Genomic DNA, 23,031 nt, shown 5'->3' on the forward strand with positions numbered 1-23,031 from the left:
TGAGGAGATCATGGTTCTTGCAGAGGCAAGGGGGAACTGTAAGAGGCAGGGGTACTGGCAGGACAATGCCTAAAGCTATGGCCACTTGGTCAAGCTATGTGGGGCAAGAGTGGTGTATATATCTGCAGCAGCGAGTCTTGCACTAAGGTCTCCACTGCGGCTACTATCCTGGCTGTGTTGACCTGGTTTGTCGGAGTGTTAGCACTACCTCATTGGATAGAAGGCAGTAGGACTCCTCCATTCAATCCAAGGAACGTAGCTGACATGCTTTCCTGATGTTCCCAACTTTGCCTTTGGAGCTTCAGGAACCAGGGGATGACCGAGTCCAAAGGCACATCATCTGATTGGAACTCAGCTGGTTCCTGGCCTCCAGCAATCCTCCAAACGCCAGAAACCCTGGGATGTCCCTGCTTCCACTTGCTACTGATTAAACAGAATGAGAGATGCTGAATAGTTTGTGACTTGAGGCCTCTCCACAAATAGGTCCCAGCAAGGTGTGTGTCTCTGCATTGGTGAAGGGTGTGGGTGAGTGCTGTGACAGTTCTTCATGTCAAATAAATCACCTATGCTGGTCTGGGAGCTCTCTATGACTTGGCTGGCAGATTGCCTGGGCTGCTCCTTTGATGTTCCTACGAGTGGAGGGAGATTTCATTAGTACATGCCAGGGGCCTTCAGATATAGGAGATACATCTCACATCAGTAGTGGATGATGTTGTACTGAGTCCTCAATTGGTTTATTGTTGACCACTTTATTGTTGGTACAGGAGTGGTCAGGTGCCTCCCTGGCCTGCTGGAGAGTGCGGTCCCTGAAGTCAAAGGACTTTTAACTCGGGCATCCCTTGGCCCATCTGAGATCTCTCCTTGCTATGTGCCAGTTTGTCCTGCATGAATACAGTGGGAGAGAGTATAAGCAGGGCGCATGGTAGGGCAGATGCTAAGGATGCCTGGCATGTGCGGATGATGAGTGGGAGCAATGAGGTGATGAGGACATGACCTGCAAGGAAGATGAAGCTGCATGTGGGAGAGAGCGTTCTGCTGTCTCTTCAACTGGCAGCGAATGAGATCCAGGTGGATGTGTAATGGTTGAGTGTGAGAGTTGAGAGTGGTGGGAAGGGTGACTTACTCAGGCAAAATGGAGAAGACCATTCATCCTTTGAATACTTGTCCTCTTCTGCAGAGAATTAGCATTGACCAGACCTGCTACTACCTCTCATGTTGGATTGTTGTCCCTGCTAGCTAATCCCCTACTTGTGTAAGAGTAGATGTCATGACACACCTCCACTACATCCAGAAGTCTGTTCAGATAAACATCTGAGAACCTGGGGGAGACTTTCTAGCAGCCTTGAGTAGTCGTGGACTATGAAGAAGTAGCTGGTGAGTGCTGGGGTGGTCTTTAAATGGACTGCACCCCTGATTAAAGCACTCAGATGATGGTGGGGTGAGCCAATCAGATGCTATCCACCACAGAGTGGGTGTGAATCCCAAGGATGGTTTTTTTTCTAAAAACCTACCAATATGGCATGAAAACATCATTACCGCCAGAGGGCTAAATGCTGCTTTTCCCACTCACCACCAGTCTCTGCCAAATATCAGGAAAATTCCACCCATTGTATTCACACACATTTCCTGTGTAGCAATTATACTCTGTATCGTTATTTCATTCTGTTTTATCAAAACTGAATTGAATTTGAAACAAAATCAAAATATTCTGTTCATACAAATTGAAGTAAAACAGAGGGTATGACAGAGAATTTATGAATTTCTCAAGTTCCTGTGGCATTGTTCAGAGGAATTCCTGGCTAGGCTGTTTTCGAATGAAATGGAATTAGGGTTTGATTTGATTTATTATTGTCACATGTATTAACATACAGTGAAAAGTATTGTTTCTTGCGTGCTACACAAAGCATACCATTCATAGAGAAAGAAATGAGAGAGTGCAGAAAGTAATGTTACAGTCACAGTTAGGGTGTAGAGAAAGATCAACTTGATGAAGTGAAGTGGAAAGAGGGTGGGGAATAATTGGGTCAGGGCCACAGATCATTCAGTTCCCATTTTTAGGTCATACTTTCAATTCTAACTTTTACATAATATTTCAATTTTATATTGTCGTTTATGATTAAAAATCAAACATGTGATAGTTTGGGAAATAAATAAGTAAAGTTGGTTGAAGCTTAGGAGTATGTTCGCAATACAGGCCATAGTGTCGTGAGTTACAAAAAGAGGTGCTCACCACAGCACCATCTCTAGTACAGAAGTATAATTACAGCATGATAAGTTTACATGGCAGTTTCCGTTAATAGTGAAGACATAGGAATTTATAATGGGAAAGAAAATTCTCACAAAAACATGAAATGATTGTGACAATAAGAAGTAAAGTTCAGTAGATAGGAAATGTGTCCAAATGGTTTTCAACATACTATCGATTGATACTTATTTAGCACTCTTTGGAAAATTATATTTTTCAGTTAAGTATCACACAATCTAGTAATTTAATCTATTTTACTTTCCTTCTTTAGGAAACAGCCAAACAGATTCAGGATGCTTTGGCAAATGCAAACAATGTAGCAGAGGAGACAATTTCATGTATAAAAACTGTACGTAGCTTTGCTAATGAGGAAACTGAAGCAAACATTTACAATGAGCGACTGAAGATAATGTATAACCTGAACAAGCACCAAGTTTCAGCATTGACCATGTATACTTGGGGAACAAAGGTAAGAACCAATTTATTGTATATTTGTTATCTAGCTAGTGCAATAGATTTCACAACCTCAGCGTGGAATCAGCAGGTGAAAATAATATGCGTATTCGTAGAGGAAATGATATGCACTAACCAGAGCTGAAACTCAGACTTTGTAATCATGTATGTAACAGCATATGAACTTGAACATCAATTCTTTTTGAAGCTTCAGTTACTAAGTTTTCTTTGCAGTGTTCAAATGTGCAACTAATTCTTAGTCCATTACACTCATAGCTTTAAGGTGAGAAGAGAGAGATACAAAAGGGTTCAGACAGGCAATCTTTTCACACAGAGGGTAGTGAATGTCTGGAACAAACTGCCAGAGGCAGTAGTAGAGGTGGATACAATTTTGTCTTTTAAAAAGCATTTAGATAGTTACATGGGTAAGATGGGTACAGAAGGATATGGGCCAAACTGAGACAATTGCCCTGAGTTTAAAAATTGGCAAGTCATGTTGTAGCTTTATAGAACCTTAGTTATGCTGCACTTGGAATACGGTGTTCAATTCTGGTCACCACACTATCAAAAGGATGTGGAGGCTTTGGAGAGGCTACAGAAAAGGTTTACTAGGGTGTTGCCTGGTATGGAGAGCATTAGCCATGAGGAAAGGTTGGAGAAACTTGGTTTGTTCTCAATGGAACGACAGAGATTGAGGGGTAACCTGATAGAAGCCTACAAGATTATGAGAGGCATGGACAGAGTGGATGCCTCTAATAAGTAAAGTGGAAGCTTTTTCCCAGGGTGGAAGAGTCAACAATTAGGAGGCACAGGTTTAAAGTGCGAGGGCCAAGGTTTAAAGGAGATGTACAAGGCAGATTTTTTACACAGAGGGTGATGGGTGCCCGGAACTCGTTGCCGGGAGAGGTAGTGGAAGCAGTTGCAATAGTGACTTTTAAGGGGCGTCTTGACAAATACATGAATAGGATGGGAATAGAGGGATATGGTCCCCGGAAGGGTAGGAGGTTTTACTTAAGTCAGGCAGCATAGTCGGTGCAGGCTTGGAAGGCCGAAGGGCCTGTTCCTGCGCTGTAATTTTCTTTGTTCTTAGCGATTAAAAAAAAGGCGGCATGGACAAGTTGAGCCAAAGGGCTTGTTTCCAAACTGTAAAACTCTATGACTATGACTCTATGACAATCATTCAGTAATCCTGGTTGACATCTAGTGATGCTACATACAGAGAGTGAAAACTAAAGGTAATCTTCAACTGAGATGTGCTGAGGGATTCTCTGGCCACATGCACCCCAAGAGTAGAAATTCCCACCCAAGCTTGATGGACCTTTGAATGGTCCGCCAAATTTTCTGTCTCACCTGCTACGATTCCCACTTTGGTAGGAATAATGGTAGGAAGGATTATTACTTACGTGGAGAAAAACTGCAGCAGGCAACGGTGCAGAGGGACCTTGGGGTCCTTGTGCATGAGTCGCAAAAACCCAGCTTGCAGGTGCAGCAGGTGGTCAGGGAGGCGAATGGGATGCTGGCCTTCATAGCGAGGGGGATTGAATATAAAAGTAGGGAGGCCTTGCTGCGGCTGTATAGGGCATTGGTGAGGCCGCAGCTGGAGTACTGTGTGCAGTTTTGGGCGCCGTACTTACGCAAGGATGTTTTGGCCTTGGAGGGAGTGCAGAGGAGGTTTACTAGGCTGATGCCGGAGTTGAGGGGGTTGAGCTATGAGGAGAGGCTGAATAAATTAGGCTTGTACTCGTTAGAGTTTAGAAGAATGAGGGGAGATCTCATTGAGACGTATAAGATGATGAATGGGATGGATAGGATAGAGGTGGAGAGACTCTTCCCGCTCAGAAAGGATAGTAGGACTAGGGGGCACAGCCTCAAGATAAAGGGGGGGCGGTTTAGAACGGAGTTGAGGAGGAACTTCTTCACTCAAAGGGTGGTGAATCTCTGGAATTCTCTGCCCGTTGAAGTAGTGGAGGCTACCTCGCTAAATATTTTTAAGACGCGGGTTGATGGGTTTTTGATAAGAGAGGGGATTAAGGGTTATGGGGAGAGGGCGGGAATGTGGAACTGAGCCACGACAGATCAGCCATGATCTTATTGAATGGCGGGGCAGGCTCGAAGGGCTAGATGGCCTACTCCTGCTCCTATTTCTTATGTTCTTATGATTCCCATGGTGGGTGAATCAGGAGAATTTTGGCTGTGGTTTGAGGCCAAGATCAAACCCAGCTATATTCCGCAACCAATTCCATACCCATTTTAATTGTATATGCTTTGTAACTATTTAAAAAAACTGGGAATTTATTGTTAAATGGCAAAATTTGCAGCAATTTGGGAAACAGACAAGTAATGACAGTTAGAATAAGAGTTTTTCCACTGTCTGAAGACTGGGAGATGCAAAGCTGTGGTACAATAGCACAACTACTGGCTGAAGAGTATAATTGCAGTGTGACAGGTTTACATAGGCAGTTAGCATTATAAATGAGGATCTAGGAATTTATCATGAAATGCACATAGTTTATGTTTAGAAAATGAAGACAGATATGTTTAGGTTGTGGTCAGTGCAGACTCGATGGGCCGAATGGACTCCTGCACTATAGAGATTCTATCATTCTATGTTCTAACATGTAGGAAAATTGTTTTGAGTTCATTTGCGGCATTACTCACAGATAGTCACTGTAATGGTGACGGAGCAGTTGCACAGAATAGGGGAACAAGAGGAACACCTTCAGCAACAAATGGATAGGATCTCTTAGGCCAATAAACAGTTTGATTTGAGCATTAGAAAGACAATTGCCATGGCTCAGGATGTTGCCATTCTGCCATCTTTCAGTATTTACATTGTGATGATGAAGGTTATTGATAGTTTTCACATATCGAGGCTCTGCAATCCTCAGCAATCTGTCACTTGATGCTGAAATAACACATGCATCACAAAAGCTGCAGCTGAGATCACCAAATAGTCAACTAGCAAGCCTGCATCCTCAGTGCTTTTCTCTACAGTGGTAAGACATGGACAACCTATGCCAAACAGCAAAAAAGACCTTCGCTGTGTCAGATGTCAGACATCTCCTCAGCATCTCTTGGCTGGACAAGGTAACTATTCCAGAGTTCCGTGACATGCTCATTCTATCGGTATACACCCATTGCTAACCAGCCATGTCAGCTATGTTCATCAGATGGGTGATGGCCATATATCCAAAGACCTTCTGTGTTGTGAACTAGCCACTAGGTCATGACCTCCTGGGTGTCCAAACCTCTGCTGCAAGGAGACCTGTAAGCAAAGATGAAGTTGGCAGGCATTGACACTGACAGCTGGAAGACAGTAGCTGACGGCTGACCATTTGGAAGGGCACTGGAAGAGGAGAGTGGAAATGAAAACTCAGGTGGCCAAGATGAGAGCCTCAGGGAAAACAGGGGACCTTCTAGTCTGCAGTAATTGTGCAGATATTGCCATGCTAAAGTGATGCTTAACACATAATTGGCAGCCATGTCACAAACCACTGTCTTACATGAGGGATAGCTGCCATTAAGGGACAGGAACAGAGCAAAGCTCTGGTGGAGGTGGAGGGGTGGCACTGTTAGTCAAGGAAAACATCACAGTAGTGCAGAGGGAGGACAATATAGAAGAGATAGGGATTGAGTCACTGTGGGTGGAGTTGAGGAATAAAAAGGGAGAGATTACGTTGCTAGGGGTGTACTATAGGCTACCCAACAGCCCGAGGTCAGTGGAGGAAGGCATTTGCAGGGGCATTTCGGATAGGTGCAGGAAGAATAGGGTGGTTGTAGTGGGTGACTTTAATCTTCCTGGAGTGAATTGGAGGGGGCCTAGAGCTGGGGGTACGGAGGGAGAGGAGTTTGTGAAATGTGTTTTGGAAGGGTCTCTAGAGCAGTATGTAACTAGTCCGACTAGGGGAGGGGCTATACTGGATTTAGTGTTGGGTAATGAGCCGGGGCAGGTGGTTGAGGTAGAGGTAGGCGAACATGTGGCTAACAGTGACCACAAGTCTGTCTACTTTAGGATAAAAATGGAAAGGGACGAGTGCCGGCCGAACGGGAGTGTGCTGAACTGGGGAAAGGCGAACTATGGCAGGATTAGGAGGGAGCTGCAGGACACTGATTGGGAGGGACTGTTAGCTGGCAAGTCCACGGTTGGCAAGTGGGAGGCTTTTAAGGGCAAAATGAAATGGTTGCAGGGGAGGTATGTTCCGGTTAAGCGGAAGGATGGGAAAGGTAGGATTAGAGAGCCGTGGATTACAGAGGGTATTGAAGACTTGGTCATAAAGAAGAGGGAGGCGTATGTTAGGTCGAAACGACTGGGTACGGAGAGTGCGCTGGAGGAATATAGAGAGAGTAGGAGGGAGCTAAAAAGGGGAATTAGAAGGGCAAAGAGAGGGCATGAAATGGCTTTGGCTGGTAGGATTAAGGAAAATCCGAAGGCATTTTATTCCTATATTAGGAGCAAGAGAGTAGTTAGAGGGAAAATTGGTCCTCTTAGGGACAAAAGTGGGGAGATATGTATTGAGTCGGAGGGAATGGGGGAGCTCCTGAATGAATACTTTGCGTCGGTATTCACGAAGGAGAGGGGTTCGGAATCGTGCGGTCTGTTAGAGGGAGCTGAGGATCAGCTGCAGGAAATATCTATTACGAGGGAGGAAGTGCTAGGGCTTTTAGGTAGCGTAAGGACGGATAAAGCTCCGGGGCCTGATGGTATTTATCCCAGGCTGCTTAGGGAGGTGAAAGATGAAATTGCTGGGCCTCTGGCGCAAATCTTTGTCTCTTCTTTGGACACAGGTGAGGTCCCAGAAGACTGGAGGGTAGCAAATGTGGTACCGCTGTTCAAAAAAGGTAGTAGGGATAACCCTGGAAATTATAGGCTGGTGAGTTTGACATCGGTGGTAGGGAAATTAATGGAAAAAGTACTTAGGGGTAGGATGTATGAGCATTTGGAGCGTTGCGGTCTGATTGGGGATACGCAACATGGCTTTGTTAGAGGGAGGTCTTGCCTTACGAATCTGGTGGAATCCTTTGAGGAGGTGACAAAAACGGTTGACGATGGGAGAGCCGTTGATGTCATCTGTATGGATTTCAGTAAGGCGTTTGACAAAGTTCCTCATGGTAGGCTGGTAGAAAAGGTTAAGGCGCATGGGATACGAGGTCAGGTAGCTAGGTGGATCGAGAACTGGCTGGGTAATAGGAGACAGAGGGTAGTTGTGGAGGGGACTTTGTCCGGCTGGAGGCCAGTGACCAGTGGTGTGCCACAGGGTTCAGTACTGGGACCTCTCCTCTTTGTAGTCTACATAAATGACTTGGAAGAGAGCGTAGGTGGTGTGATCAGCAAGTTTGCTGATGACACCAAGATGGCAGGGTTGGCGGGTACCGAAGTGGATTATGAGGTGATACAACAGGATATAGATAGGTTGGTGCATTGGGCAGATAGGTGGCAGATGGAATTTAATCCTGACAAATGCGAGGTGATGCATTTTGGAAGGAATAATGTAGAGAGGAGCTATGTTATTAAAGGTAGACAAATTAGGAGTATAGAAACACAGAGGGACCTGGGAGTGCAGGTTCACAAATCCATGAAGGTTGCGACACAAGTGGAGAATGTTGTCAGGAAGGCTTATGGAATGCTAGCCTTTATAGGAAGGGGTATAGAGTTTAAAAGCTGCCGTCTAATGCTTCAGTTGTATAGAACGTTGGTTAGACCGCATTTGGAGTACTGCGTCCAGTTCTGGTCACCTTACTACCAGAAGGACATGGAGTCTCTGGAAAGGGTGCAGAGGAGGTTTACCAGGATGTTGCCTGGCATGGAGGGGCTGGGTTACGAGGAAAGGTTGGAGAAACTGGGACTGTTCTCCTTGGAAAGACGGAGATTGAGGGGGGACATGATAGAGGTATATAAGATACTGAAGGGAATAGACAGAGTCGATAGTGAGAGACTGCTCTCTAGATTGGTTACAAATACAAGAGGACATGATTTAAGGGTGAGGGGGGAGAGGTATAATTTGGATATGAGAGGAAGGTTCTTTACGCAGAGAGTTGTGGGGGTATGGAACACGCTACCGAGTAGGGTGGTGGAGACGGGAACGTTGGACTCGTTTAAGGTTCAGTTAGATAGGCACATGAGTGAAACTAGGATGGAGGGTTATGGTAGGGGTTATTAAATAAGGGTTAGAACCTCGGGAGACACCGGATAGGCAGGCTTGTGATTAACGTTTTTGTCTTTTTATTCCGCAGGTGGAGGTCCACCTCGTTGTCAAACGAGGGGCATGCACACGGTGGCTCGTGCGTGGGCTGCTCTTGGAGGCTCCGGGAGTGGCCTAGTACTTCGTGTCGGTGTGTGTGCTTGATCCTGGACCGGTAGACGGGCGCCGCAACAGCTCGGTGACTAGCACTGCTAGCTGTGCAGATACATGGATTTGGGCCTGTGTCTGTGGGAGTTTGTGCATTCTCCCTGTGGATGCGTGGGTTTCCTCCGGGTGCTCCGGTTTCCTCCGGGTGCTCCGGTTTCCTCCCACACCCCAAAGATGTGCTCTTAGGCTGATTGGTTTTACCAAATTGACACTATTCTCCCCTGAATCTGGCTAAGTCAGGGGTTCTATTTGTAGATACGCAGGGTAGAATAGGTGTAGGGTGATGTGGCGGCGCGGGCTTGTTGGGCCAAAGGGCCTGTTTCCCGTGCTGGGATGTTCTTTGTTCTTTGTAAAGCTAATCATGGAGCTGGTAAGATATGTGATCATGGAGGGAACTAAGGCTGATGCCAGGGAGTATTGTAGCCAGACTGTACTTCAACTCAATCTTAGTTCCATAATGTTTTGTACCCTTAGATAACTAAAACTGATCAATTTCAGGCTTGAAAGCATCAATTGTCAAAGTATCTATAGCCTTTTGGAGATAGAATGATGCTTACCTTAGTGGAGATATAATGAAGATTCACTTTCAAAAATTGGAGTTGAAAAAAAAACCCATGTTGGACGTGGGGGGCTCGAGGAAGAGTTCTTGGAATGCTGCCGGGATAGTTTCCTCGAACAGTGTGTGTTGGAGCCGACGAGGGAGCGAGCTGTCTTGGATCTGGTGCTATGTAATGAAGCGGGTAGAATTAGGGACCTTGTGGTGAAGGATCTTCTTGGGGACAGTGATCATTGTATGGTGGAGTTTCTGGTGCAGATGGAGGAGGAGAAAGTGGGTTCCCGGACACGCGTCCTTTGTTTGAATAGAGGGAAATACGGTAGGATGAGAGAAGAATTGGCGAATGTGGACTGGGAGAGCGCGTTGGAGGGAGGGTCTGTTAAGGAGCAGTGGAGGATCTTTAAGGAGATCTTTCTTGGTGCTCAACGGAAATTTATTCCGATGGTCAAAAAGGATAGTAGGAGGAGAGGTAATAAGCCGTGGATAACAAAGGAGGTGAAGGAAAGTGTTAAACTAAAAGCGGAGGAATTTAGAGTAGCTAAGAGTAGTGGGCGAGAAGAGGATTGGGAGAGGTTTAAATGTCAACAAAGATTGACAAAGAAGTTGATAAGGGTAGGAGAAACTATGAAGCTGGGCTAGCGCTTAATATAAAAAAGGATAGCAAGAGTTTTTATCAATATATAAAAAGGAAGAGGCTGGCTAGGGTGAACGTTGGTCCTTTAGAGGATGAGAAAGGGGACCTAGTGGTAGGGGATGGGGATATGGCTAAGGTATTGAATAACTTTTTTGTTTCTGTCTTCACGGAGGAGGACGTGAATAATTTGCCGGGTGTTAGCGATAGAAAGGTGGTAGGACTGGAGGGTCTTAATGACATTACTGTTACTAGAAAGGCGGTGCTCGACAGACTGGAGGGGCTGATTGTGGACAAGTCCCCAGGACCGGATGGAATGCATCCGAGGGTTCTGAAAGAAATGGCGGAGGTGATAGTGGATGCCTTGGTGGTTATTTTCCAAACGTCGCTGGATTCCGGGGAAGTGCCGGATGATTGGAAAACAGCTAATGTTATGCCGTTGTTTAAGAAGGGTGCCAGGCAAAAGGCGGGGAATTATAGGCCGGTTAGTTTAACATCTGTGGTAGGTAAAATGTTAGAATCTGTCATTAAGGAGGAAATTGCGAGGCATCTTGAAGGGAATTGCTTGATAGAGCAGACGCAGCACGGTTTCATTAAAGGGAAGTCGTGTCTGACAAATTTACTGGAGTTCTATGAGGATGTGTCTAGGGCGGTGGATAGAGGAGAGCCGGTGGATGTGGTCTTTCTAGATTTTCAGAAAGCGTTTGACAAAGTGCCTCACAAGAGGTTATTGCAGAAGGTCGAGGGACATGGAGTTGGGGGTAGGGTGTTAGCGTGGATAGAGGATTGGTTGTCAAATAGGAGGCAGAGAGTGGGGGTCAACGGGTGCTATTCGGATTGGCGGATGGTGACTAGTGGAGTGCCCCAGGGGTCGGTGCTGGGGCCTCAGCTATTTACCATTTATATAGATGATCTGGAGGAGGGAACCGAGTGTAGAGTGTCGAAATTTGCTGATGACACCAAGATTGGGGGAACGGCAAATTGTGCGGAGGGTGTGGAGAGTCTGCAGAAGGATCTAGATAGGCTGGGCGAATGGGCCAGGAAATGGCAAATGGAATTTAATGTTGGCAAGTGTGAGGTGGTCCACTTTGGTAGGAAAAATGGTAGGAAGGACTATTACTTACGAGGCAAAAAACTGCAGCAGGCGACGGTGCAGAGGGACCTCGGGGTCCTTGTGCATGAGTCGCAAAAACCCAGCTTGCAGGTGCAGCAGGTGGTCAGGAAGGCGAATGGGATGCTGGCCTTCATAGCGAAGGGGATTGAATATAAAAGTAGGGAGGTCTTGCTGCAGCTGTATAGGGCATTGGTGAGGCCGCAACTGGAGTACTGTGTGCATTTTTGGGCGCCGCACTTGCGCAAAGATATTTTGGACTTGGAGGGAGTGCAGAGGAGGTTTACTAGGCTGATACCGGAGTTGAAGGGGTTGAGCTATGAGGAGAGGCTGAATAAACTGGGCTTGTACTCGTTAGAGTTTAGAAGAATGAGAGGAGATCTCATTGAGACGTATAAGATGATGAATGGGATGGATAGGATAGAGGTGGAGAGACTCTTCCCACTCAAAAAAGACAATAGGACTAGGGGGCACAGCCTCAAGATAAAAGGGGGGCGGTTTAGAACGGAGTTGAGGAGGAACTTCTTCACTCAAAGGGTGGTGAATCTCTGGAATTCTCTGCCCGTTGAAGTGGTGGAGGCTGCCTCGCTAAATATTTTTAAGACGCGGGTTGATGGGTTTTTGATAGGAGAGGGGATTAAGGGTTATGGGGAGAGGGCGGGAAAGTGGAACTGAGCAGCGACAGATCAGTCATGATCTTATTGAATGGCGGGGCAGGCTCGAAGGGCTGGATGGCCTACTCCTGCTCCTATTTCTTATGTTCTTATGTTCTTAAATACATCTTCTGTTCCAGCTAGAGACGCAGCTAAGCTTTAGATTTTTAGAATGTATGGTGTATGTGTGTTTTAAGTTACGATTTTGAGAACATTGAAAATTAGGAATATGTTCTCTAAGAGATGTGGAACAGATTACGGATGCTGCTTTAAAATGTACCATGAGATTATTAAATCCCAGCTCCAGAAAGATGGTGATGGTTGATAAGAGTCAATCACCTCAGTTCCAGAGCACCACTGCAAGAGTTGTTCAGGGTAGTGTCCTAGACCTAACCATTTTCAACTGATTATCAAAGGCTTTCCTTCCAAGATAAGCTCAGATTTCCAGGATAAGTTCACTGTTGATAGCACAATGTTCAGCACTATTTGTGACTCCTCATATACTTAAGTAGTCCATGTCCAAAAACTGTCAAGACCCGGACAATATCCAGGCTCGGGCTGACAAGCAGCAAATAACATTTGTGCCACACCACACAAGTGCCAGGCAATGCCCATCTTCAACAAGAGAAAACCTAGCCATTGCAGAACCACCTCCTCATCCCCTTGATCAAAATATCCTGGAGGTGATCACTGACCAGAAACTAAACAGGATTAGTCCATTTAATACTGTGGCTACAAAGTGCAGGTTAAGAGACTGGGAATTCTGTGATGAATAACTCACCTCTGACTCCCCAAAGTCTGTTTACCATCCACAAGGCACAAGTCAGGAGTGCGATGGAATACTCTCCACTTGCCTGGATGAGTATGAGTCCAACAAAACTCAAGAAGCTCAACACTATCCAGGTCAAAGCAGCCCAGTTGTTTGACACCCATCCATGAACATAAATATTCACTCTTTCAACCAGTAAGGTACAATAGCAGCAGTATGAACCACCTACAAGATGCACTGTGGCAACTCACCAAGGCTTCTTTGACAGAACCTTCTAATCCCATAACCTGTACCATTTAGAAGGATAAGGGCAACAGCTGTATGGAACAGTAACACCTACAAATTCCTTTCCGAGCCACACACCATTCTGACTTGGAAATATGTCATTGTTCTTTCACTTCAGCTAGATCACTCACTGAAACTCCCTTCCTAATAGTGCTAAACCTAATCAGGAAAAATAAAAGTTGGGAATAGTAAAAGTGACCACAAATCTTTTGGATTGTCATAAAATTTCAACTGGTTTATTCCTGTCCTTTGGTAAAGTAAACCTGTTGTTAACTGCTTTGCCTTTTACGTGACTCCAGTCTACTCACCAAAGCTATTGACTCTGAGTTCTATCAAAACTACTGCGCTGTAACAGTTCCAAACAGACCAGTAAAATCTCCCCAGGGCAACTAAGGATAAGCAAGAAATGCCAGTCATTTCAGATTTCACTGAATGAACAAGAAGGAAAAGTTTCTTTTAAAATTGAGACTCTGGGCCCGATTTTTACCATTTTGATTCTAAGCGCTGGGTGTGACTTGAATCTGGGAGTGTTTCAGATCCGACTTTTAGACCCATTCTCAGGCGCCCCCATTCGCACTCTGCCTGCAGAATTATCTGTGATTCCGAATCGCGCTGCAGAAGCCTGTGGGCTGGGTGTAATGCGCCCAAAACACTATAGCTCTGATCGATGCTTCCAACTCTGCATGTGCAGTACAAAAAAAAGAAAAATGTACCCCTGCCACATTGCTCCTGGGCCAGATAATGCCTCCCCCTGGCCCCTACAGACATTGCCCCATCCCCACAACATAACTGACCCCCTTATCCCCCCCACACTGCTGCAACTCCCGATCACGGCCACCTGTTATCCTCGCCCCACTGATTGCACACAGAGTGGCAGAGGACCACCCCCCCCCGGCCGCCCCCCACTGCCCCACCGATCTGAGTCAGAGAGCCATTGGAAGCTCTGAACTTACCTCCTAGAAGCTGGAATGCCTGAATTTGATCTTTGTGGACCATGTCTGCTTCGTGCCAAATCTGTATGGGTGACCGTGGTGGTAAAGGAGGAAGTGCTGGTAAAGATGAATGGGCATCAGCTCATTAATTCAAATTAAATGCATTCAAATATATTTAAATTGCTGTCATGCCTGTTTTGGGCGTGGTCCTGAAGACCACCATTTTCAGCTGTTGGTAAAGTGGAGGCGGTCACGGATCATGCTACTTGCCTCATGCCCAACTTTACCAAGTTTTCATGCCCGAAAACAGGTGCAACTTGATGGTAAAATTGGGCCTGCTGTTTCTGCAGCCTTTTATGGTAAGACTTTTTTCCTCCCTCATTTTGTCTAAGTATCTGAATATCTAGCATTTCTACCTTTAAACCATTTCCTGATCCTTCCTCCTACTAATTGGTTGTTGCATGTTCCTTTCATTTCCCCATCCTGTTCCTTTTCAACTGTTGCTCATCTGTAATACCTTTCAATCCTGAGGAAGGATTTATGCCTAAAATGTCAACCAGATTTCTGTGTCTGTTCTGAAGATGAGAACAGGCTAATTTCTCCTCACTAATTGCACCTTTTCTCCCCAGTTTTTTCAGGTTACTCTCCAGATGGCCATTGCATATTATGGTGGGTACCTTGTCCTGAATGACCAATTAACATCTGGTGATCTACTCTCCTTCATCTTTTATCAGATGATGCTAACTGATGTTCTTCAGGTTAGTAATTTTATACCAAAACAAATACTGACCTTTGAAGAAATAACAAATATTGCATTAATTTATAAACAGGTATTTTTTTTTTCAGAATGTCAACAATGCATTTACTGGATTGATTCAAGCAGTTGGTGTGTCAGAAAAAATCTTTGAGTGTATTGACGATAAATCAACCAGGCAAAAGACTGGAGTATTCATTCCAGAAACTCTGAAGGGTGAAATCACATTTAAGAATGTCAGTTTTGCATACCCTACTAGGCTGCAACACAAAATTCTCAATGTAAGTTGTCCTAAATGAAGCTGAAACATTGAGTTGTATATCATTGCTGTTAAAGCTCAAGAGACTGATTTTTCTGCTTAGTCCTCACCAACGTTAAGTCAGCCAGTGTATCCAGCCAAGATTTTACTAAATCCACCTACATATCTCATGGGTGGGATTACATCAGACTAGCATTTGGGAATGATCACTCTTTCACTGGAAGCTATTACCAAAAGCCTGCAGCAATTAAAATTCAGGGCAACATTTAGGTCAGCTATTAGAAACAGCAGGCAAAGGTGTTACAATTTGATTAAGGATCATTAATATTTAAATAGAAACCCAAACACCTAATTTTAACCCAAAAAAACTATGCCACAAGATCTCACCTTTTTAACCAAAGTCCAAACTTTATATAAAAGACTTAAGTTAATAACACTTATTTTACATAGAACATAGAACAGTACAGCACAGTACAGGCCCTTTGGCCCTCGATGTAGGGCCGAGCTACGTCCAAACCCAAGATCAAGCTATCCCACTCCCTATCATTCTGGAGTGCTCCATGTGCCTATCCAATAACCGCTTGAAAGTTCCTAAAGTGTCCAACTCCACTATCACAGCAGGCAGTGCATTCCACACACCAACCACTCTCTGAGTAAAGAATCTACTTCGGACGTCCCTCCTATATCTCCCACCATGAACCTTATAGTTATGCTCCCTATTAACAGCTACATCCACCCGAGGAAATAGTCTCTGAACGTCCACTCTATCTATCCCCCTCATCATCTTATAAACCTCTATCAAGTCACCTCTCATCCTCCTCCGCTCTAAAGAGAAAAGCCTCAGCTCCCTCAACCTTTCCTCATAAAACCTACCTCCAAACCAGGCAGCATCCTGGTAAATCTCCTCTGCACTCTCTCCAATACTTCCACATCCTTCTTATAGTGAGGTGATCAGAGCTGCACACAATATTCCAAATGTGGTCTCACCAAGATCCTGTACAGTTGCAGCATAACCCCACAACTCTTAAACCCAAACCCCCGTTAATAAATGTTAACACACTATAAGCCTTTTCACAGCTCCATCCACTTGAGTGGCAACCTTCAGAGATCTGTGGATATGAACCCCAAGATCTCTCTGTTCCTCCATATTCCACAGAACCTTGCCGTTGACCCTGTAATCCGCATTCAAGTTTGTCCTACCAAAATGAATCAAAATGAATTTTGTTTAACAATGTATTTTAGAACTATGTTACACATTCAGGCTTACATCTTGCTGCCCTCAAGAATTCACAAGTAAGGCTCATCAATCTTAAAGCTATTTACTTCAGAAGGGATCACCTCTCAGTGTGCCCCAGACATCTGGATAACTGTCCTCAGTTCCACCTATTCTCAAAGGTAAAACTTTAATTTACCCTATTTGACTGTGGATGCCTAAGTCCCCTTCAAACTAATCTGCTTGTTGCTTTTTTTGTTACAAGGTTCTGTGAGGACCGCTTTAGATTCTTCCACTACTTTCAAGCCAGGCAATCTTCCATCCTCTATTCCTTCACAAAATTCAAACTGAGATTAAGCTCCTGACATTCTACATTGTAATGATATGGCAGGTGGTAATTGCCATGCTGCCCAAATCCCAAAGAGAAGTTTGGACAATTTTACATAATGAGAGAGTATCAGCATTGGAATCAGGAGCAAAAATTTCAAACCATTTTTGGAGCATTTACGTATTACATTTAAACATTTACTGAAAAAAGAAAATGCACAATATTACATTTACACAGATAGCTTTCGGTTTACAAACATTTCCTAAAAGATTTCTACTTGGTTAAACTCAAAACTAAATACCCTTTCTGGCAACAATTCTCATAGGTTTTCTCTATAAAAATTCCAGCAAAATTACCACAAAATTGCCACAGGGTCTCTGAGGCTGCCTGGAAGCTGCTTTCTTCACAGGTCTGTTTTCAGCACACATGCTCTTCAAGATCTCACATCTCACCACACCTTCAATCTCCCTTTAATTGTATTTTTCCCTTTTTATCTTTAAATCTATTGTATTTACATCCCTTTGGATATTCCTTGGATACACTGATCTTTCATGTTATTTTTCATGTCTACTATTTTTGGATAACAAATAAACTTAAAACTTTGCTTTATTGATATACTCATTGAAATACAATAGTTAAACATCAAATCATCTCTTAATGCAAATTTCTATTCATAGAACATAGAACATTACAGCACAGAACAGGCCCTTCGGCCCACGATGTTATGCCGACCAATTAAAAAGCAATGACCCTCTAACCTAAACCAATCCCTTTCCATCCATAAACCTATCCACGGATCTCTTAAATGCCCCCAAACTAGGCGCATTTACAACTGCAGCAGGCAGGGCATTCCAATCCCTCACCACCCTCTGGGTAAAGAACCTACCTCTGACATCCGTCCTATAACTACCACCCCTTAATTTAAAGCTATGCCCCCTCGTGCTAGCTTTCTCCATCCGAGGAAAAAGGCTATCACTGTCCACCCTATCTAAACCTCTAATCATCTTATATGTTTCAATAAGGTCCCCTCTTAGCCGCCTTCTTTCTACTTGGAGGGAGTGCGGAGGAGGAATGCAGAGTGTGGCACTTGGTGATCAGTGGAGTGCCGCAGGGATCGGTTCTGGGGCCTCAACTGTTTACCATTTACATAGATGATGTGGAGGAGGGGGCTGAGTGTAGGGTGAGGAAATTTGCTGATGACACAAAGATGAGTGGAAAAGCAAATTGCGTGGAGGGTGTGGAAAGTCTGCAGAGAGATCTGGATAGGCTGAGCGAGTGGGCGAGGACCTGGCAGATGGAGGATAATGTTAGCAAGTGCGAGGTTATCCACTTTGGTAGAAATAATAGTAGGAGGGATTATTATTTAAAAGGCGAAAAGCTGCAGCATGCTATGGTGCAGAGGGACCTGGGGGTCCTTGTGTACGAATCGCAAAAACCCAGTCTGCAGGTGCAGCAGGTGATCAAGAAGGCAAATGGAATGTTGGCCTTTATAGCGAGGGGGATAGAATATCAAAGCAGGGAGGCCTTGCTGCAACTGTACAGGGTACTGGTGAGGCTGCAGCTGGAGTACTGTGTGCAGTTTTGGTCACCGCACTTGCAGAAGGATATTTTGGCCTTGGAGGGAGTGCAGAGGAGGTTCACTAGGCTGATACCGGAGATGAGGGGGTTGGACTATGAAGAGAGACTAAATAGACTGGGTCTGTACTCGGAGTTTAGAAGGCTGAGGGGGGATCTTATAGAGACATATAAGATAATGAACGGGATAGATAGGGTAGAGGTAGAGAGATTCTTCCTGCTTAGAAAGGATAGCAGGACTAGAGGGCACAGCCTCAAGATAAGGAGGGGGGGCAGTTTAGATCGGAGTTGAGGAGGAACTTCTTGACTCAAGGGGTGGTGAATCTCTGGAATTCTCTGCCCGTTGAAGTGGTGGAGGCTACCTCGCTGAATATGAATGAGGGGGAGTGCAGAGAATTCATATTCACTGTTCTCATATTGTCCACCTGATCATCTTCACAAAATAAATTCATGAATAGGTCAGTCCTTCAAGCATGCTCCGCCATTCAATATGATCACAGCTGATCCTTTTTGACACTCCTGTGCTTTCCCCATACCCCTGATGGCTTTAGAATCTGGCAAAGAACGAGTCACATGCATACACATATATAAAAGCTTGTTTCACAGTTACAACATAGTAAATTATGAAGTTTTGCTCTACTTACAATGCAGCCCCAGCTAGCTATCATTTGTTACAGTAAGCTGCAAACCACACCAAATCAAAAACTTCAACTGACTCTTTACATAAGAACATAAGAAATAGGAGCAGGAGTAGGCCATCTAACCCTTTGAGCCTGCCCCGCCATTCAATAAGATCATGGCTGATCTGAAGTGGATCAGGTCCACTTTCCCGCTTTCTCCCCATAACCCTGTCTATCAGAAACATATCTACCCTTGACTTAAATATATTCAGCGAGGTAGCCTCCACCACTTCAACGGGCAGAGAATTCCAGAGATTCACCACCCCTTGAGTCAAGAAGTTCCTCCTCAACTTCGATCTAAACTGTCCCCCCTCCTTATCTTGAGGCTGTGCCCTCTAGTCCTGCTATCCTTTCTAAGCAGGAAGAATCTCTCTACCTCTGCCCTATCTATCCCCTTCATTATCTTATATGTCTCTATAAGATCCCCCCTCAGCCTTCTAAACTCTGAGTACAGACCCAGTCTATTTAGTCTCTCTTCATAGTCCAACCCCCTCATCTCCGGTATCAGCCTAGTGAACCTCCTCTGCACTCCCTCCAAGGCCAAAATATCCTTCTGCAAGTGCGGTGACCAAAACTGCACACAGTACTCCAGCTGCGGCCTCACCAGTACCCTGTACAGTTGCAGCAAGACCTCCCTGCTTTGATATTCTATCCCCCTCACTATAAAGGCCAACATTCCATTTGCCTTCTTGATCACCTGCTGCACCTGCAGACTGGGTTTTTGCGATTCGTACACAAGGACCCCCAGGTCCCTCTGCACCATAGCATGCTGCAGCTTTTCGCCTTTTAAATAATAATCCCTCCTACTATTATTTCTACCAAAGTGGATAACCTCACACTTGCTAACATTATCCTCCATCTGCCAGGTCCTCGCCCACTCGCTCAGCCTATCCAGATCTCTCTGCAGACTTTCCACACCCTCCACGCAATTTGCTTTTCCACTCATCTTTGTGTCATCAGCAAATTTCCTCACCCTACACTCAGCCCCCTCCTCCACATCATCTATGTAAATGGTAAACAGTTGAGGCCCCAGTACCAATCCCTGCGGCACTCCACTGATCACCAAGTGCCACAATAAGAAGTCTGACAACACCAGGTTTAAGTCCAACCGATTTATTTGATAGTAAACTCACAAGCTTTCGAGGTTTCCCTCTTCGTCAGGTGAATGAAGAGCTCTGGCCTCAGACAGAGCATATAAAGTACAGACAGTTTACAGATTACTGATTAGAATGCGAATCTTTATACCTAACCTGCTATTCAAGTCTTAAAGTAGCCGACAATGTGAGTGGAATGAGCAATGATCACAGGTTAAAGAGACGTGTATTGTCTCCAGACAGTATAGTAAGTGAGGTTTTGCAAACCCAGGCAAGTCATGGGGGTTACAGATAGTGCGACATGAACCCAAGATCCCTGTTGAGACCGTCCTCACGTGTGCGGAACTTGGCTATCAGTCTCTGCTCAGTGACTCTGCGCTGTCGTGTGTCGTGAAGGCCGCCTTGGAGAATGCTTACCCGAAGGTCAGAAGCCAAATGCCCGTGACCACTGAAGTGTTCACCAACAGGAAGGGAACAGTCTTGCCTGGTGATTGTCGAGCGATGTTCATTCATCCATTGTTGTAGCGTCTGCATGGTCTCCCCAATGTACCATCCTTCGGGACATCCTTTCTTGCAACGTATCAGGTAGACAACGTTGGCCGAGTTGCAAGAGTATGTACTGTGTACCTGGTGGATGGTATTCTCACATGTGATGAGGTCATCCATGTCGATGATCCGGCATGTCTTACAGAGGTTGCTGTGGCTGGTTTGTGTGGTATTGTGGTCACTGTTTTCCTGAAGGCTGGGTAGTTTGCTGCGAACAATGGTCTGTATGAGGTTGTGTGGTTGTCTGAAGGCAAGAATTGAGGGTGTGGGGATGGCCCTGGCGACAGCAACCTGTGTTGAAGGCTTTCGCGAGGTCAACAAAGGGTGTGTAGAGCTCGCAATTCTGCTCCTAACATTTCTCCTGAAATTGGCGTGCAGCAAAAATCATGTCAATAGTCCTGTGAGCTTCGCGGAAGCCACACTGTGACTCTAGAAGCAGGCCCAGCTCCAGATGAGTGACCAGGCGATTTATCAGGACTCTTGCAAGGGTCTCTCCTGTGATGGAGAGCAGCGAGATTCCTCAGTGGTTGTCACATACTTGCCGATTGCCCTTCCTCTTGTAGAGGTGTACAATGGAAGCATCTTTAAGTTCCTGAGGAATGGATCCTTGCTTCCAAAAGGACTGGAACAACTCGGTGAGCTTCTCAGACACAGGACCAGCAGCTTTGTAGATCTCTGCAGGTATGGCATCTTCCCCTGGGGCTTTGCCACTGGATAGCTGGCTGACAGCTTTCATGACTTCAGCTACTACCAGTGGGTCATCCATGGTGCTGTTGATATCAACCTGGGGAATCCTGTCTATTGCCTCATCGTTAATAGATGATTGTCAGTTGAAGACGGCTTCAAGGTGGTCAGCCCACTTCTGCAAGATCTGAGCCTCCTTTGTAATGAGAGTGGTATTATCTGTACTCAGGAGGGGGGAGCTCCCGAGAGATTGAGGTCCGTAGAAATTGTTGAGGGCTTCGTAGAACCGTTTCAAGTTGTTTCTGTCAGCGTATCCTTGTATTTCATCTGCCTTGGCACTCAGCCAAGCATCCTGCATTTTAAGCAGTTTATTCTGGACTGTCCTGCGAGCACTGGTAAAAGCATTTTTCTTGGCAGCTGAAGATGGGTCGTTCTGACAGGCCCGATGAAGATGGTGCTTTTCAACAAGTAGAGCCTGTATCTCCTCATCATTCTCATCGAACCAGTCATGCTGCTTGCGTGTAGACGGCCTGAGCATCTTCAGTGCAGATGTATGGATGGCATCCCTGAAGCGTTCCCAGTCATCCTCAGCGCTGCCTGCGAGGTGTAGGTCAGCAAGCTTGATTTCTAATACTTTAGCCAATGCTGAAGCTATGCTGGGGTTCTTTAGCTTGGCCGCATTGATTCTTTTCATAACCTTGCTTCCCTGTGGTCATCTCTTGGGTCTGATTTGGAGCCTCATTTTGGAGACAATGAGCCTGTGATCTGTCCAGCAGTCAGCACCACACATGGCCTTGGTCACTCTGACATCCTGCCTGTCTTTTCTCCTGACAATGACACAGTCGATAAGGTGCCAATGCTTAGAGCGGGGGTGCATCCAGGAGGTCTTGTTTCGAGTAGGCAGACGGAAGGTTGTATTGGTGATAAGGAGGTCGTGTGCTGCACAGGTCTTCATTAAGAGCATGCCCATTACATGCCTCCCAATGACTCCCTGTCAGATTGCAAAGTCACACCGTACTGGAGGGTGTGGAGAGTCTGCAGAAGGATCTAGATAGGCTGGGCAAATGGGCCAGGAAATGGCAAATGGAATTTAATGTTGGCAAGTGCGAGGTGGTCCACTTTGGTAGGAATAATGGTAGGAAGGACTATTACTTACGGGGTGAAAAACTGCAGCAGGCGACGGTGCAGAGGGACCTCGGGATCCTTGTGCATGAGTCGCAAAAACCCAGCCTGCAGGTGCAGCAGGTGGTCAGGAAGGCTAATGGGATGCTGGCCTTCATAGCGAGGGGGATTGAATATAAAAGTAGGGAGGTCTTGCTGCGGCTGTATAGGGCATTGGTGAGGCCGCAGCTGGAGTACTGTGTGCAGTTTTGGGCGCCGTACTTACGCAAGGATGTTTTGGCCTTGGAGGGAGTGCAGAGGAGGTTTACTAGGCTGATGCCGGAGTTGAGGGGGTTGAGCTATGAGGAGAGGCTGAATAAATTAGGCTTGTACTCGTTAGAGTTTAGAAGAATGAGGGGAGATCTCATTGAGACGTATAAGATGATGAATGGGATGGATAGGATAGAGGTGGAGAGACTCTTCCCGCTCAGAAAGGATAGTAGGACTAGGGGGCACAGCCTCAAGATAAAGGGGGGGCGGTTTAGAATGGAGTTGAGGAGGAACTTCTTCACTCAAAGGGTGGTGAATCTCTGGAATTCTCTGCCCGTTGAAGTGGTGGAGGCTGCCTCGCTAAATATTTTTAAGACACGGGTTGATGGGTTTTTGATAAGCGAGGGGATTAAGGGTTATGGGGAGAGGGCGGGAATGTGGAACTGAGACACGACAGATCAGCCATGATCTTATTGAGTGGCGGGGCAGGCTCGAAGGACTGGATGGCCTACTCCTGCTCCTATTTCTTATGTTCTTATGTTCTT

At 45.5% G+C, this 23,031-nt stretch overlaps 1 protein-coding gene across 1 annotated transcript in view; it reads left to right on the forward strand.

The window, feature by feature from the left end:
- The window catches only part of abcb9 (ATP-binding cassette, sub-family B (MDR/TAP), member 9), a 51,634-nt gene that overhangs the window by 14,231 nt on the left and 14,372 nt on the right, over positions 1-23,031 (forward strand). The window contains exons 5-7 of the mRNA XM_080208638.1: positions 2,517-2,714; positions 14,612-14,740; positions 14,829-15,017. Of these exons, the coding sequence (XP_080064764.1) occupies positions 2,517-2,714; positions 14,612-14,740; positions 14,829-15,017 (516 nt within the window). The remainder of the gene's footprint in view (positions 1-2,516; positions 2,715-14,611; positions 14,741-14,828; positions 15,018-23,031) is intronic.

This window comes from Carcharhinus amblyrhynchos, chromosome 20 (genome assembly GCF_965287045.1).
Source record: "Carcharhinus amblyrhynchos chromosome 20, sCarAmb.v2.hapA, whole genome shotgun sequence".
Classification (NCBI taxonomy): Eukaryota; Metazoa; Chordata; class Chondrichthyes; order Carcharhiniformes; family Carcharhinidae; genus Carcharhinus; species Carcharhinus amblyrhynchos.